Genomic DNA, 17,034 nt, shown 5'->3' on the forward strand with positions numbered 1-17,034 from the left:
CGCTGTGCTCAAGTTCATGTCCACACAGCCAGTGAGAGCCAGAACTAGGTCTGCCACTCAGGGGCACCCTGGCTTCAGAGCCTAATCTCTTCCTAGTTTTACAATAAAGGTTCCTGCTTTGATCACTCAGGACGACTGCCTATCTCTTCCGATCCACAGATCCAGCAGCATTTTTCAGCTCAGCTAGAAGTGTAGGAGCCTTAGCCCTCCATCCCTCCGAAATCCTGTTCTTAGCTGCATGGTGGCCTCCACTTCTATGCCTACCCCTTTGTTTGCAGTTTTCAAATGGTGGGTCAAGTCTCCTTAACAGGTTACAACATTATGAGAGAATCTGGACTAGTTCTTTGCTGCTGTTGTTATTGTTTAATGAAATAAAAAAGTCAATTAAAAAATCATTCTTTTCCTGGCTTATTGCCATGGCCCAACCCCTTCCCCTACCCCAGTAGCCAGGAAACTCCAACTCATCAGTCAAGTCTGTGAAGCACAGAGTGGTTAAGATATAGGCTCTGAGGCAGAAGGCCTGGGCCGACATCTCAACTCTACCATAGTGTTGTGTGACCTTGGACAAGTCATTGAACCTCTCTGGGTCTCAATTTTCTCTTCTGTAAAATGACAGTTGTAAGAACACCTACTTCGAAGATTTGTTGTGTGAGAAAAATGAGTTAACATATGCTAATAGGTCAAACCAGTGCATTAATATTATATTAATATCAATAAATGATAATGATTATTATCATCTCCTTTCTAAAGCCCTCCTAGAACCCCTAGAGAGCCCCAGGTGTTCTTTGGCCCTCAGTGCCAGGTGACTCTCAGAAGTGCACATTTTGGATAGGTGGCATCCTATTTCTCTGTTAGGAGAGCATCTTCCCAGCAGCCTAAAACCCTCAGGCCTGGCACATGGAGTGTAAGAGCTTGGGCCAGAGAGCCTGCAATCTGAATCTCCAGCCCTGCTATTTGAAATTGCTTATCTTTTCTAAGGCTCAGTTTACACTTCTGTAACACCCGCCTCATAAGACTGTTGTAAGTATTAAATGCCTACAGAAAGTACCTAGCCCAGGACAAAATTAGCTATTAATAACAGAATGTAGCTCAACAAATATTTAAGGAACAAATGAGACTTCCAAAACCTCACAGATGCCTGGAACTTCAAAGATATTCCTTGCTGTTGTCTGATAATTGGAGTGCGGGTCAAAACTGAGGCCATCTGCCTAGCCTGCTGGTCCTCTGTGTATCTGACTGTAATCACACACAGCATGGCACACACTGTATAGGGCTCTACAGTTGATAACGCCCCTTCACACATCTACTCTGTAGGTAAAATCCCCATTTTACACATTGCAAAGTATTGTACAGATGGCGTGGGGATGAGATTCAAGTCTGCCCCTCCGCCTATCCTACAAAGGCTTCCTGTCAAATTCTGAGGCAAATGCCAACCTCAAAGCTGGTTGACCTTGCAAGGCTAGACTGTGGAGGTGGCCACCTTAATGGTTGCCGCCTTAAAAGAAAATGGTTTACCTTAAAAGAGCAATTTACAACCCCTGACACGTGGAGGAGCGCAATGAGCAAGAAGTTTGCAAATAGAACCCACGACCAGGAATTCACTTAAGCTGTTTACTAAGGTGTAAAGAAGGAGGGATGCTACTGTGTTGCTTCCCCCAGATTTTCGCGAGGATCAAATACAAGAACAGAAGGTAAAGTGCTTTACAAATATTAGTTATTGCAGTCTTTATTGCAGGGTTGAGAAAGGGGCCCCGGGGCCTCCTCAACCTTTTTAGACGTTGACAGATCTGCTCAGCAGAAGCCATGGGAGGTGGGAGAGGAGCTAGTCCCCTGCTGGTGGCCAGGGGGATTCAGTTCCCAGGCCACACAAACAAACCAATAGCATAATACCCCTATGTTCTTAGGGCTTCTGGATTACAACCAAGCGTGGGGTGGAGGGCCCAAACTGCCTTTTAATTTTGCTGCCTGACCATAAACACACAGAGAAGGTTTTTCTTCAGACAAGGCTACATCCTCAGCCTCATAATGCCTTTTCATTTGCTGATAAATCCAGAGCGCTCAGAAAATAACTCCTCCATTGACATTTTCCAAAAAAATGCATAAACTCATCAAAACGGTTACGGAACCAATTTCTTTTTTAATATTTCCAGGAAAGGGGGAATATAAATTCTGCAGAAGTCATTTAAAGTCATAAACCTTAAAATATTTGTAGCTCATTCTACTGGTGGAAGTTGACCAGGTGACCGGGGCTCTTCTGTGGTGCCAGGACAAATGGCACTTTTGAAAATTCTCCAAATGACAGGGCAGAGAAAAAAGTTCTTTTTCCTTCATGGCATTGATTTTTTTTTTTTTTTTAATGAATCTTTTGATTTGGGAGTCAAGAAACAACGGAATCTCTGCTTTTTGAGGTTAGTTCTCAGCAGGGTATTATATATATATATTATATATATATATTTTTTATATTATATATATATGTTTTATATAAAAACTTTTATATTTTATATATATGTGTGTGTGTGTGTATATATATATATATATATATATATATATATATATATATAAAGACACATCAAAACACACTGTTTTTCCTCCTTGAGGCTTTGGTGGGGGGAAACAGAGGTCTCTAAGCTGTGTCAGAGTCTGAGAACAGAGTCAGAGTCCTCAGAGCCCCCAGGGGGACAGAGTCCTGCTTGCTCCTGGGGAGCTGGAAATGAGTCTAGTCCTTAAGCTCATTCTCCACAGATACTCCTGGGGAACACTAATGATTTCAAAATAGATCTTTCCTTTTGCTTTCCCATCAAAGAAGCATGGCAGTTGGAGGGGACAGGAATAAAGGGAGGTGGGCAAGGTAGGACTGGACACGGTTTACCAGTTCAGAGGCACGTTTCCAGTTTCCAGGGACTGGCAAGGAGACTAGGTAGGCCTCCTGGGCCACTGCCCTCCTGGAGGAGGAAAGCACAGGAAGCCAGAGGCAGAAACAGGAAACTGGGAAGAGAGCGAGCAGACCTGCGGGGGGGAAGTTGAGGCATGAGTTCTGGGCACAGGTCCCTGAGAGGCAGATAACAAGGAAGGGACAGAGAAATCTCATGGAGAGGAGGGTTAGAAAGCAAGAGGGGCGGGTATTAGGCTGACTGAAATAAGTCAACTGGAGAAAGGAAATTATCAAATGATTTCACTCCTATGTCTACATAGGAGACATATAAGAAACAGGTCAAGGGACCATAAGGGAAGGAGGGAAACTGAGTGGGGTAAAAATCAGAGAGGAAGACAAACCATGAAAGACTCCTAGCTCTGGGGAACAAACTGAAGGTTGCTGGAGGGGAGGTGGGTGGAGGGATGGGGTAACTGGGTGATGGGCACTGAGGAGGGCACATGATGGGATGAGCACTGGATGTTATACTATACGTTGGCAAATTGAATTTAAATAAAAATTAAAAAAATTAAATAAAACCATAAAAAAGGATTGAATAAAATGGTAATAAAAAGTAAAAAAAAATAAATAAATAAAAAGAAAGAAAGAAAAGCAAGCAAGCGAGGGCAGATGAGCCTTACAGCAGAAGGCAGCTCAAGGACGTGAGGAGGCATTCCCCCTGCAGAAGGAGGTGACCTCAGCTCAGGCCTTCTTATGCACTGGGCCTCTCTGAAGAGGAAACATCCACCACTTGCACCACCATGGGGCAATGGTGCTTGGTATTGGACCCCATCCAAGGAGACATTATGGTCTTTTTTTGCCCTCCTATTCTCATCTATACTCCGACTCACAAATTCTAACTTAGGAAACGCCAGTGCAGTCCAATGTGCTGGAGAAATACTGCCTATCTACTCATAGTCATTCAACAGTGTGGGTTTGAACATCCCTTCCTCAGAGAAATCTCCCTGAACACCCTGGCCTTGGTTGAGTCCTGCCCTGCATTCTTCCTCTGTCATGACTGCAGTTACTTACTCATCTGTGTCACTGTCTCCTTATTATCTGCCTCCTTGGCTAGAGTGTAACCCCAAGAGAACACCGTGTCTATCCTGGCCTTTGTGGAGCACTGCTTCCCTGCACAGTACCTGGGATAAGGTAGCACAGAATCTATGCTGAAAGATAAAAGAAGGAATCCTCCACAGGGGAGCAGGACTTACTGCACAGCTTCTTCTGGAACACCGAGGTCAGGGACTCCATCTGGCTGAAGTTGGCCACCAGGAAGACATGGTCCTCATAGGGCTCACTCCCGATGGCCTTCAGTGTGTTGAGGTCCACCTGGCCCACACCGATGGCAAAGATCAGGATGCCTGTGTTGCGTGCCTTGGCAGCCACCTCAGCCACGGAGTCCTGTGGCCTCCCGTCGGTCACAATCATTATGACCCGCAGCACATTCTCCGTCAGGGGCCGTGCCCCCTCTGCTTCTGAGAATGCAATGTTCAAGGCGTACTGGATGGCCAGCCCCGTCATGGTGCCTGTGGACAGGTGCCTCATCCTCTTGACAGCACGCTCCACTTCAGACTTCCTCTTGAAGGTCTTGAGGGAGAACTCGTTCTTGATGGTGCTGCCATACTGCAGCAGGCCCACTCGGGTGAGGTCAGGACTGATGTCCAAGAACTGCAAGATGTCCAGGATGAACTCCTTAACCTTTGCATAGTCATGGGTGTTGACGCTGCGGGAGCTGTCGATGATGAAGACCAGGTCTGCCTGTTTATTCTCACAGGAGCTCTCTGGGGAAAGAGGAGAGGTCAAACTCATTGGAGGAGTGCTAAGGGCCAGTGCAGGCTGGCTGTTACTGGAATTCCTAGGGCTGGGGGAACTCCAGTCTTCATTGGTCTTTCTTCCCCACTCAGAGAAGCTGTAAGTATATAATGTGCATGACGGGGTGATCATGAGTATTGGCTACAAACAGATACTAATAATTTTTTGCAAGATAAATGAACACTTCGGTTCCTAAGAAGTCATCAATACAGTTTTAAGATGAGCAAACCCCTGATCAGGGTCAAACACGATTTTATTATTTAGTGCAGGCCACAAAAGCTTGGCTGGATATTGCATGGCATATAACACAAGCCTACAACGGGGAGCACCATCAAGGAGCTTACAGTCTACCTTGGGAACTTAACAAATGTAATGAATAATTAGCAGTAAGCAGAGTGCTGTGGACAGTAGATGTTCAGAGAACAGGGATGTTAGGAGGCTGGGGCCAAGAAGATAGGACATGAATGAGTTTTATGCAGTGTTGGGATTGAAAGTAGGAACACACGAAGAGAGACCCATGAACGGAAGCCTAAGATGGCAGGAATAATGGCGGAAATGGAAGAAGCGATGAAGAAATTGCTGGAGGTACAGACAGGAATGGAGCTGGTGGTGGGTAACCTGAAGCCAGCCATGAAAGGCCCAAGAAGTGCATGTGTGATACCACAGGTGATGGGCATAATACCTTAGCATCATATTACATAACTTTGCTGGCCTGTGCAGAGGTCACATAATAACAGGTCAATTGAGGGTGGCAGTGGTTTGCAAGGTGGGTGAGGCAGTACCACTGCTGCACTCATCTGGTTGAGAGGGGGACTCAACCTCAACTGGTGGGGGGTGGGGGGAGAGGCAGGGCATCGTGGAACCAGAGAAGGAACCGACCAAGAAATATTTCTTTTTTTTTTTTTTTTGACCACGAAACATTTCAACAAAGGATACCATTAGACGGGAAAAAGGCAAATGTGGAATCTCATTCTTACCCCCACATGCTATTCCTTCAGGCTCCAAGCAAGAAGGCTAAAAGGGGTATGAATCTGTGGACAAAACTCATCACCTCCTGGGAAAAAGCTGATATGGGATAAACCAAAAGGCCTTCTGCCTCAGAGGTTGGAGGTTGGAATTTCTCAGATGTTCTGAGCTATTGCCTCCAGCCAAGGGAGTCTCCCCTCCCCTTCCCAGACTCTGTAGCTAAATCCAGATTTGATGGGGATTAGAAAAGGGATCCCAAATGCTTGACCTAAATCCCAATCACCACAGCTGCAAGAAAGAGAGACAAAGCCAAATATGAGACAGTGAACCCAGTCATCAAAATGACAAGTCGGAAAGGCCCATGAAGTCATCCTGTCCAGGCCGGCTTGCCAGGCTGTGACTCGTCCCGAGAGCCTGTGCACAAACCTCGTCCACTGTAGCCTTATAAGTCTTCCGATTTGGGAGTGAGGAAGCACCCCCAAACAACAGCATCCCAACAGAAGACCAACCTTGTGCTGCACCCACATATAACACCGGGGCTGTGTGAATTCAAAGTGAGTTTCTCAAACCAGAGGCCCCAGAAAACCACCTTTGAGACTCTGGGAGAAAGATCAATATAAAATCTGACTTTGTGGGATGTTTTCAAATCTTTTTTCCAGAGCACATTCATCACTATGGTCTCATTTGATTTTCAGAATAAGCTCTTAAGAGGGAAGCAGAGTATCATACCCACTAGAAGCATGAGAAAATGGAAGCCCCAAGAGTTGGAGAATCTCTTCTTTTGCAGAGAAATACCTATATGAAGACAGGGCAACACCCAATGCATTAAGTGGTAGTGAGAATTTTGGGAACTGGTGTGGGGGAAGAGGGTGGCCTTGCGTTCTTGTCTTCCCACACTGCCCCCCACTTCTCTCCTGTGAGACCCAGCCTCTGGAGGAGAAGGCTGCTGCTCCTGGCTGTGTATGTAGTCCGTGTTGCCCACAGACTCCTGCCCCACGAGGCAAGTGGCTGAAATCCAGCCCAGCCCTGAGCCCCCAGTACTGTGTCCACCCTGAGAAGTGCCTAGAAGGAGTGCCTCTTCTAATTTTCACAAAGGTGCCTCTGGTCTAGCATACAGCCCTTGGTCAGAGCCATGAATGATGGACTTACAGGTCCCAGGTCCCAGGCCGGCCCCTGCCCAGAAGCCATCTGCACCCACCAGTGATGTGTGAACCTATCACAGGGAGAATGGCCCAGTGATCTCTGCCTGCTGAGGGCATCTGCAACAACCCTGCTGCAGAGGAAGATATTAAGGAAAGGCTGCTTGGAAGGGGGAGAGGAGACAGTAGACTGGCCCCCTGAGCAGTCTTCCTCCAGAGATGTTTGGAAGCAGGAAGTCCTCTGGGGCTGGGTTCTTTGCTGTGGGTCTTAATCACAGTGTAAACATCCCACCAAGCATCACACTCAATTTAAAGGGAAGCCTGGAAGTTCCATGGGGAATTATGTGATAAATTGGATTAGTTCCCATCAAAACAAGTGTGTTGTTTCCACAATGCCTGGGCATTTACAAAAACACCACAAAATTTCAAAATGTTGGAGGTTCCCAAGGAGCTGTGACTGAGTTGAAAGCGAATCTTGACAGCCCAAGTGACTGAGTTTTCTTCAGGACAACTTCTCAGGTCCCTTAAGGGCTCAGAACCACAGTCTTGCGGCTTGTCCCTGAGAGGACAGTTCAGTGGTTCTTAAACTTGAGGTGCCTCCCAACTCCCTGGAGAAGTGTTAAAAACTAAGATTGGTGGGCCACACCTCCAGAGTTTCTGATCCTTTAGATCTAGGGTGGCACCAAAAAAATCTGCATTTCTAGCAAGTTCTCAGGTGAACTACTCGTACTACAATGCTACTGGTATGGTGACCACACTTTGAGAACCACTAATTTAAGTACTAGAGAGATTTCTGGAGGAAAGAAATTCTGGCAAGTCTCAACCTCAGCATAAGACTGTAAATTCTCCAAAGTGGGAAACTTGTCTCACTCATCTTCCTGACTATGCAATTGGGAACAAAGTAAGTCTTCAGTCAACATTTGTGGAATTAAATGAAATTCTTGGTGGTGAAGCAAGGTTTCAAGTGGAAGGGATTGAGCCAGAGCAGTCAATTCAAGGAGATGGATGAGGACTACAAAGTGAAAAAGTTCTAAAGCAGAAACAGGTGTGGGTCCTGCTAATAGAGTCACAGATTCTAGACCAAAATCTTTGCCATTTTATGAGGAAGCATAGCCACTTATGAACTTCGGTTCATAGACTCATAGACTAATAAACTCAGCTGGAGTGGTCTATATAAAGTCCAAGTCACTCATTTTACAGAAGGGGAAACTGAGGCTCATTCCACCTCTGTGAGGCCTTGTGGCTCATTAGGGCCAGACTTGGGATTATACTGATGGCTCTTCCACCATGGAAGGCATCATGGTGGGCATTTTGGAAAATTCTCAATACAGCCAGCATTACAACATGAGCTTTATAGGGATGCCTGAGTGGCTCAGCTGTTGAATGTCTGCCTTCGGCTCAGGGCGTGGTCCCGGAGACCCACAATCGAGTCCCACATTGGGCTCCCTGCAGGGAGCCTGCTTCTCCCTCTGCCTGTGTCTCTGCCTCTCTCTGTGTCTCTCATGAATAAATAAAATCTTGAAAAAAAAAACTATAAACAGCATGAACTTTGTAAATGTTTTGGAATATTTGCTGTGAAGAACCCCAACAGATTTGCCACACAGGGACTGCTAAGAGATGTTTCTAGAAAGTGGACTTTCCTCTGTGTGTGTTCCTCTCACAAATTGGTTCTGATAAACGGCATCCCTATCTTCCGAGCATGGGAGAAGAGCATACAATCTTCCTTCCTTCATGACAGACATTCAAAGCACTGGATAAGGGTTTGTTTTGTGGGCACATGATAAAATGTCATCCCTTGAACCACAAAGTGACAGTCTGGACCTTGTTAACGGCACTTCAATACTTTCAGCTTGCCTTCAAAACCCACAAGTTGGCCAAACAAGTGTCTCTTACCATTGAACCTGAGCCAGGACAATTTTAAGCAACATTCCCACTCCAGCAGGATTACACTGTGCAACCTCGGAGTGATTTCCTCCTCTCAGGGTTGTAGACTTGTCACTAATGAGCCCCCTTTGCTCTGGTTCCATCACAGCCATGTAATTGTACAGTAAATATTTGGTGCCATCTGCCTGGGAAGATAAAAGCATGCTTGGAGAAGGAAAGTATGTGAATATCTATAACAAAAGTAAAATAATTTCATCCAGAAACTGAAAAGGGGCTCTGAAATGCTTAGTGAAGCAACATATAGTCCCTATGTCCTCAGTGTAAGTCCAGTCTCTGCCACCTTTTGTCCATGTGGTCTTGAGCCTCTGCTGACCTCTCTGACCCTCTCTTCTTCTGTGAAATAGTGATAATAATACTTCCCAGGGATGTTATGAAACTCAAAAGATATAATAATAATTTATAGCTATGGTTTATTGAGTACTTAATACATACTTGGCCTTGTTCTGAATACTTTCCATGGTGTTGGCTTATTTATTCTTTACACCAACTTTAGGGAGTAGGTACTGTACTATTCCCATTTTACAGATGAGGACAGTGAGTCTAGAAAGGCCAAATAACTAGCTCAGGTTCTCATACTTAGGAAGAGGGGGAGCCAGGACTTGAACCCATCTTGCCTGGCTCTGTAGCCCACACTCTTAACCACCAAGCAGTACTCAGGAAGGATTTTGTCCGTTTACACCCACTGTTCTCAGAATACTCAAGATGTGCAGGGACTGCACCAGCTTACTGGGGTCAGTTCTTTCCTTCCCTGGATCCACAGCCTGAAAGTTATGGCTCAAACTTGCCTGCTTCCTGCCAAGTGTTGCTCCCTGCTAAATGACTATTTGCATTTTTAAAAAATTAATAGAATGATAAAACAGACGCTTGCCTCCCCAAATAGCAGCAGCCCAGTCCATCAGGCTGCTAGTCATTCTCATTCTCCCTCACCTGGCAATTGCTAGCTGAGAGATCAGTAGGAGCAAGGGCCCAGGGGAACCTGAGGGATGGAGCAGGTGTGATGCAGAGCCCAGGGAAATTACATCCCATAAGCATTTGGTTTATGTGAATGGAAATATAGAGGCTGATCAAAGAAAGACAGCCAGAGAGACAGACAGGCTGAGAGAGAAGCCTACCATGTTGAACGACACTGCAACCTGACTCAGTGTGTGCTCCATGAGCACAGGCACACAGATGCCTAAGGTGTGGCCCTAATGGCCACCTCCTTTGGCCCTGATGCCATGTGCCTCCAAGACTGTGACTAGTTGTTGGGACTTACAGGTGATTTCATGGACATTTAAGAAGCAGTTTAGACTATTTTTTATTTTTGCCCCCAATGTGACTCACCCTGAAACTCCCCTGTATCTAGGCACTTGATTGGGGCATGTATTCCCTGGCTGGGGCTGGAAAGACCACAGTCAATCCCGTTCTCCCCCATTCCCTTACGCTGCTGCGTGAGCTCCTGACAGACATTTGACAATTCCGTTAATGAGCTATGGCCTTCTCTGAATCCATTATGGTCTACTCACATCTTCCTAAAGAACCTCTGGGTAATACCTTGAAAACCTGATTACGTTCTACTAGGGAAACACCCTAGACTTCTTAGGGGTATCTAAAACATACCTTGGACTCATTAGCAAATCATTCTCCCGTTGGTAAGATTTTCCAAACATTTTTCCAAATTCTGGGGTACTTCTGCTTCTCTAAACACCATTACATATGATGCTGGAAGCAATTGCTAATAAGCCAAACAACAGAGTCAGGATCAGAAAGGGTTTCTGAGTGCTGGAATAATGAGTCAAATCTAACAAGATGAAATCTAATTGGGATAAATGTCAAGCCCAGTGCATAAGGCTCAAAAACCCAAGTGTAGAAACCACAGGAAAAGAACATCTGGATTGACAGCCAGTCACATGATAAAAATCTCAGGCCAGGATGGCAGATCTCAAGCTTTGCGTGCTGGCATCTGTGAGACCACCTAATCAATCCCAGGCTCAGAATCAAAGTCCAGCCACAGCACAGCTCCCAATATAGCACCTCGAGTTCCCTCTACCTGGTACCTGGAGGGAGCCAACCAGACACCTTGCAATCAGGCCCATTAAATCCCTCCTGACCTTAATGCTGCAACCATCTCATCAATGGCTTTCCTCTTCTGAGAGAATAGAGAGACTCTCCCAACCAATGGAATTCCCTCTTCCTCTCTCTACAGCAGAAATTTCCTATAAATGAATATTTTGGTGAGTTGCATTGATCAGCCTCACCATAGCTGAATCTGGCAGCTATAAGCTCTCAGGATGCTATTTCATTGAAGCAATTTCTTCAAAAGCAACCACCCTAAGTTTCACTGACAGTGAGGTCAATAATGTTCATGGGAGAAAGAACTAATGAACTCTTTGGCCCAGTACTCCCTGCCTTTATATCTTATACCCAAGTGATAGCAAATGGTCTGTGGTTCCTTACATCCTCTCTGGGATGCTTAAGATTCAATGCTGTGTTCACCTATTTTTGAAGACCTTTCTTTGATGCACTCCTCCCCCAATACTGGCCTAAATGAGGCCTTCCTCTGAGCCCCCTGGTACCTGCCCCATTTACCCCTGTCTGGAAATGTCCTCCTAGCATCCCATGCATGGAGCTACCCAGTCACAGGCAGTATTTTCTATGAATCCCTAGTACCCACATAGTGCCAGACATGATGCTCCATCATCCCTTTGATGTGCATATGTGACTTGCAGGTGCAGGAAGGTGGGGAAGACAGAAGGTGCAGATCCCCCTCCATGACCTGGGAGAGCTGTTCAGTGGAGGTACAATAAAGAACACCCACAGTGGTGGGTGTTCCTGTCATGTTCCTGGTCTTAGGGGAAAGGCTCTCAGTTTTTCACCATGGAGAATGATATTTGCTGTGAGCTTTTAATAAATGGCTTTTTCAGATATTGAGGAATGTTCCCTCTATCCCTATACTCTGAAGAGTTTTGATCAGGAATGGATGCTATATTTTGTCAAATGCTTTCTCTGCATCTATTGAGAGGATCATATGGTTCTTGTTTTTTTCTCTTGTTGATGTGATCTATCACGTTGATTGTTTGCTCATGAATTAGAAGAATTAATATTGTGAAAATGTCTATGCTACCCAGGGCCATTTACACATTCAGTGCAATCCCTATCAAAATACCATGGACTTTCTTCACAGAGTTGGAACAAGTCATCTTAGATTTGTGTGGAATCACAATAGCCAAACTGTGGAAGGAGCCTCGGTGTCCATCGAAAGATGAATGGATAAAGAAGATGTGGTTTATGTATACAATGGAATTTACTCAGCCATTAGAAATGACAAATATCCACCATTTGCTTCTACGTGGATGGAACTGGAGGGTATTATGCTGAGTGAAGTAAGTCAATTGGAGAAGGACAAACACTATATGTTCTCATTCATTTGGGGAATATAAATAATAGTGAAAGGGAATAGAGGGGAAGGGAGAAGAAATGGGTAGGAAGTATCAGAAAGGGAGACAGAACGTGGAAGACTCCTAACTCTGAGAAACGAACTAGGGGTGATGGAGGGGAGAGGGCGGGGGGTGGGAGTGACTGGGTGGCGGGCACTGAGGGGGGCACTTGATGGGATGAGCACTGGGTGTTATTCTGTATGTTGGCATATTGAACATCAATAAAAAATAAATTTATTATTACAAAAAAAAGATTTGTGTGGAATCAAAAAAGACCCCGAATAGCCAGGGGAATATTGAAAAAGAAAACCAATGCCAGGGGCATCACAAGGTCGGATTTCAAGCTGTATTACAAAGCTGTGATCATCAAGACAGTGTGGCACTGGCACAAGAACAGACACACAGATCAATGGAACAGAATAGAGAACCCAGAAATGGGCCTTCAACTCTATGGCCAACTAATATTTGACAAAGCAGGAAAGACTATCCACTTTCCGCAAAAGGACAGTCTCTTCAATAAATGGTGCTAGGAAAATTGGACAGCCACGTGCAGAAAAATGAAACTAGAACATTCACACCATACACAAAGATAAACTCAAAATGGATGAAAGATCTAAGTGTGAGACAAGATCCAACAAAATCCTAGAGGAGAACACAGGCAACACTCTTTTTGAACTTGGCCACAGCAACTTCTTGCAAGATACATCTATGAAGGCAAGGGAAACAAAAGCAAAAATGAACCTTTGGGACTTACTCAAGCTAAAAAGCTTCTGCACAGCAAAAGAAACAGTCAACAAAACTAAAAGACAACCCACAGAATGGGAAAAGATATTTGCAAATGACCTATCAGATAAAGGGCTAGTATCCAAGATCTATAATGAACTTATTAAACTCAACAGCAAAGAAACAAACAATCCAATCATGAAATGGGCAGAAGACGTGAACAGAAATTTCACCAAAGAAGACATACACATGGCCAACAAGCACATGAGAAAATGCTCTGCATCACTTTCTGTCAGGGAAATACAAATCAAAACCACCATGAGATACCACCTCACACCAGTGAGAATGGCGAAAATTAACAAGACAGGAAACAAAAAATGTTGGAGAGGATGTGGAGAAGGGGGAAGGAACCCTCTTGCACTGTTAGTGGGAATGTGAACTGGCACAGCCACTCTGGATAACAGTGTGGAGGTTCCTCAAAGAGTTAAAAATAGAGCTACCCTATGGCCCAGCAATTGCACTACTAGGGATTTACCCCAAAGATACAGATGTTGTGAAACGCCAGGACACCTGCACCCTGATGCTTATAGCACCAATGTTCACAATAATCAAACAGTGGAAGGAGCCTCAATGTCATTCTACAGATGAATGGATAAAGAAGATGTGGTCTAGGGATGCCTGGGTGGCTCAATGGTTGAGCATCTGCCTTTGGTTCGGAGTATGATCCCAGGATCCAGGATCAGGTTCCATATCGGGCTCCCTGCGAGGAGTCTGCTTCTCCCTATGCCTATGTCTCTGCCTCACTCTCTCTCTCTGTGTCTCTCATGAATAAATGAATAAAATCTTAAAAAAAAAAGAAGAAGATGTTGTCTATATATACAATGGAATATTTCTCAGCCCTCAGAAACAACGAATACAGGCAGCCTGGGTGGCTCAGCAGTTTGAGCGCTGCCTTCGGCCCAGGGCCTGATCCTGAAGACCCGGGATCGAGTCCCACCTCGGGCTCCCTGCATGGAGCCTGTTTCTTCCTCTGCCTGTGTCTCTGCCCCTCTCTCTCTCTCTCTCTCCTTCACTGTGTCTCTCATGAATAAATAAATAAAATCTTTAAAAAAAAAGAAAAAGAAACAACGAATACCCACCATTTGCTTCGACCTGGTTGGAACTGGAGGGTATTATGCTGAGTGAAGTAAGTCAGTCGGAGAAGGACACTTATCATATGGTTTCATTCATATGGGGAATATGAGAAATAGTGAAAGGGATTTTAAGGGAAAGAAGGGAAACTGAGTGGGAAAAATTAGAGAGGAAGACAAACCATGAGAGACTTCTAACTCTGGGAAGCAAAGGGTTGAGGAAGAGGAGGCAGGCAGGGGATGGGGTGACTGGGTCATGGTCATTAAGGAGGGCGTGTGATGGGATGAGCACTGGGTGTTAATACTATATGTTGACAAATCGAACTTCAAATATATACACACACACACACACACACACACACACATATATATATAGACAGAGAAAGAGACAAAGAACAACAACAACAACAACAACAACAAAACAGTCTCCAAGGTCACACAGAGATTTTTGTTGCGCTTTTTTAAAGAAAGTTCTGGTGAATGAGCTTGCATCTTTTGGGCAGGAAGGAAGGATTCTGGATTGACACCAGCTCAAATTTCATTCACCCCTGCTGACTGTTATAAATCCCTTCAGGAACACAGCTCTCCAAGGCCCTCAGGGAGTTTGCACCAATGAGCCAGCAAAATGGAAAAGAAAAAAAAAAACAAAAAAAAAAAAAGAAAAGAAAGAAAAAACATGCCACATCACACCAGTCTCCTCTAGAAACTGTTAAATGAGCTGAAAGAAAAGACATCATGTGAGGCTCAACAACTGTGGTTTCCAAAACCTTGGACAATTTTCTTTGCGAAGGAGCCAAAGAGAACGCTACCCCAGTTTCGCCCTGGAGAAAACAGTTTCCAACAAACTGGATTCCCCTGCAAGGTAAAGCAATATGCTAAAATTTCACTAAAAAAAAAAAAAAAAAAAAAAGGCCCCCCTATCTTCTTTCAGAGTTTGTCTTATAAACAGGCTTTCTCCCAATTGATAAAGAGAAGTATAAAGAAGCCCTGAAATAATCAGCGGTTTGAAAACTCATTGAGCTGAGTGAATAGGTACAGAGTAAGTTTGGCATTCTCTACCAAAACTCCTCTCACAGTCTTTCTTCCTTTCTCAAATTCACAGATGACTCCTATCTTAAAATTGTAACCTACACACACACAAAAACTCAAACAAAAACCTCCACCTGCCACCCCTTCCCCAGTATAAGACAGTACAGAAAATACTGGGAAACAGGTGATTTCCTCTCTGAGAAGGGAAACACAGCGTAGGCAGCTTGAAAAAAGCAAAGGGGAATTAACCCACTGGAGCCTTTTAACTTAATAAATTGAGCAATTGCCTCATCTGCTCTCTGGGAGTTCGGTGAATGGGAGTGGGAAGCAGAGCAGAGAGACCACTGAGGAGCAATCTAGAATCAGGCTGAGAGACACAAGAGCCAGTAGCAAGAGGCCCTGAGGCAGAGTCTGGCACTCCTTTCCCAGGAAGGGGAGGGTCAGGCGCAAAGGGAGGCCAGGAGCAGGAGGCTCCCCAGCCCCGAACCAGCACAGGCAGAGCTGGTCTTTGGAGTCACTTCTCCCATCATTTTGGCTTGGCTGAGTTATGCAGAAAGCCTCCCTTCTTTGTGCTAGGTGCTGGGGATAGAGTAGGAGAACCAGTCACAATGGGAGCTTACAATGTTTGAAAGAAGACAGATTCATAAGAGTCACGAAGAACATATGTAACTAGAGCCTGGAGGAGAACACTGATCCCAAGATGGTGGACGGGAGAAATTGCTGGAGAAGCTGATGGGTACTGTATTATTTATAATAGTATTCTGTTATTATAGGATGAGTAGGTGTTGGCCAGGCAGAGTTGTGGACAACGTTAGGCGGAGGGTCAGTGTGAGCAAAGACCTGGAGGCCAGAACAGAATAGGGCTCATGTGTGTGCGGGGAAACTGCAGGGAGTGTGGTATGGCTGGGTCTTAAAGGACACAATGGGGATGGCCATGGGGGCCATGGAAGGAGGGTGGTATGCGCCTCCTCTTACAAAGTTTGGACTTCATGGGGCACCTGGCTGGCTCATTTGGTAGAGCATATGACTCTTGAGCTCAGAGCCGTGAGTTCAAGTCCCACATTGTATAGAACTTACTTTAAAAAAAAAAAAAGAAAAAGAGTTTGGACTCCATTAAGGAGCCAGTGGAGAGCCACTGAAGGCCTTTTCATGTGCCATCCTCCTTTAGGGTACCTCCCAAGGGCTCCTGACTCATCCCAGACTTCAGTCTTCTTCATTCCTGACCTGATTGAGAACCAGTCTCTCCGGGGCCATGCTCCTTACTTTCCCTTCCATTCAAGAACCCAGCCTAGTCTCAGATGTGAATTAATGTCTTCCATGTATAAAGTAATAGAGAAGGCACCAGAGAGAATTTTAAGACAATTCCTTCATCTTTAAGAGTGAGTTTCTACCCCTTTGTTATCTAACCCTGGAGCGAGTCTACCTGAAGGACTTTCAGTGGTATGTCAGCAACTGGGCCCTCCCAACTCACTCTTAGGTGCCCCACTCCTCTACCTCTATTGCTTGTCCTCATTAATTCAGATTTCAGATGAAATAACTATTGATTGAACTGACAGTTGGCACTCAGCATCAACTCCCACCTCTTTTATGAGTCTTCCAGTATTGTAGAAACAAAAAAGACAAGAACCATACTTCTCAGACCCCCTTGCAGCTAGGTTCTGGGTAACAATTACATACCACCAGTTAAGGATACTCACAAAGGAGGAAGCAAAGTGAAGGCTGTTTCTGCTGGCAAGTAAGGCTGTGGAAAGGCTTGGTGTTCTAGTATCTGCTCACCAGCTTCATATGCTGTTATGGTGGCAGCAGCCTCCTGATCCCAGCAATGAATTCTTGTGTGATGGCTCCACCTCCCACTTCTCCAACCTTTCCAAAAATTATTTAAGTACCTCATTCCCAGTACAAAATCCCTTTCTGCTTAAAATACCCAGAGCTTTGTTTCCTGCACTGGTCTTGGTGGTCCC

At 45.1% G+C, this 17,034-nt stretch overlaps 1 protein-coding gene across 3 annotated transcripts in view; it reads right to left on the reverse strand.

The window, feature by feature from the left end:
• Positions 1 to 17,034, reverse strand: part of MATN2 (matrilin 2) — a 149,441-nt gene that overhangs the window by 102,076 nt on the left and 30,331 nt on the right. For all 3 annotated transcript variants that reach the window (XM_072734240.1, XM_072734239.1, XM_072734241.1), the window contains exon 3: positions 4,126 to 4,695. In XM_072734240.1, the coding sequence (XP_072590341.1) occupies positions 4,126 to 4,695 (570 nt within the window). The remainder of the gene's footprint in view (positions 1 to 4,125; positions 4,696 to 17,034) is intronic.

The sequence above is a fragment of the Vulpes vulpes genome, chromosome 13 (assembly GCF_048418805.1).
Source record: "Vulpes vulpes isolate BD-2025 chromosome 13, VulVul3, whole genome shotgun sequence".
Taxonomy (NCBI): domain Eukaryota; kingdom Metazoa; phylum Chordata; class Mammalia; order Carnivora; family Canidae; genus Vulpes; species Vulpes vulpes.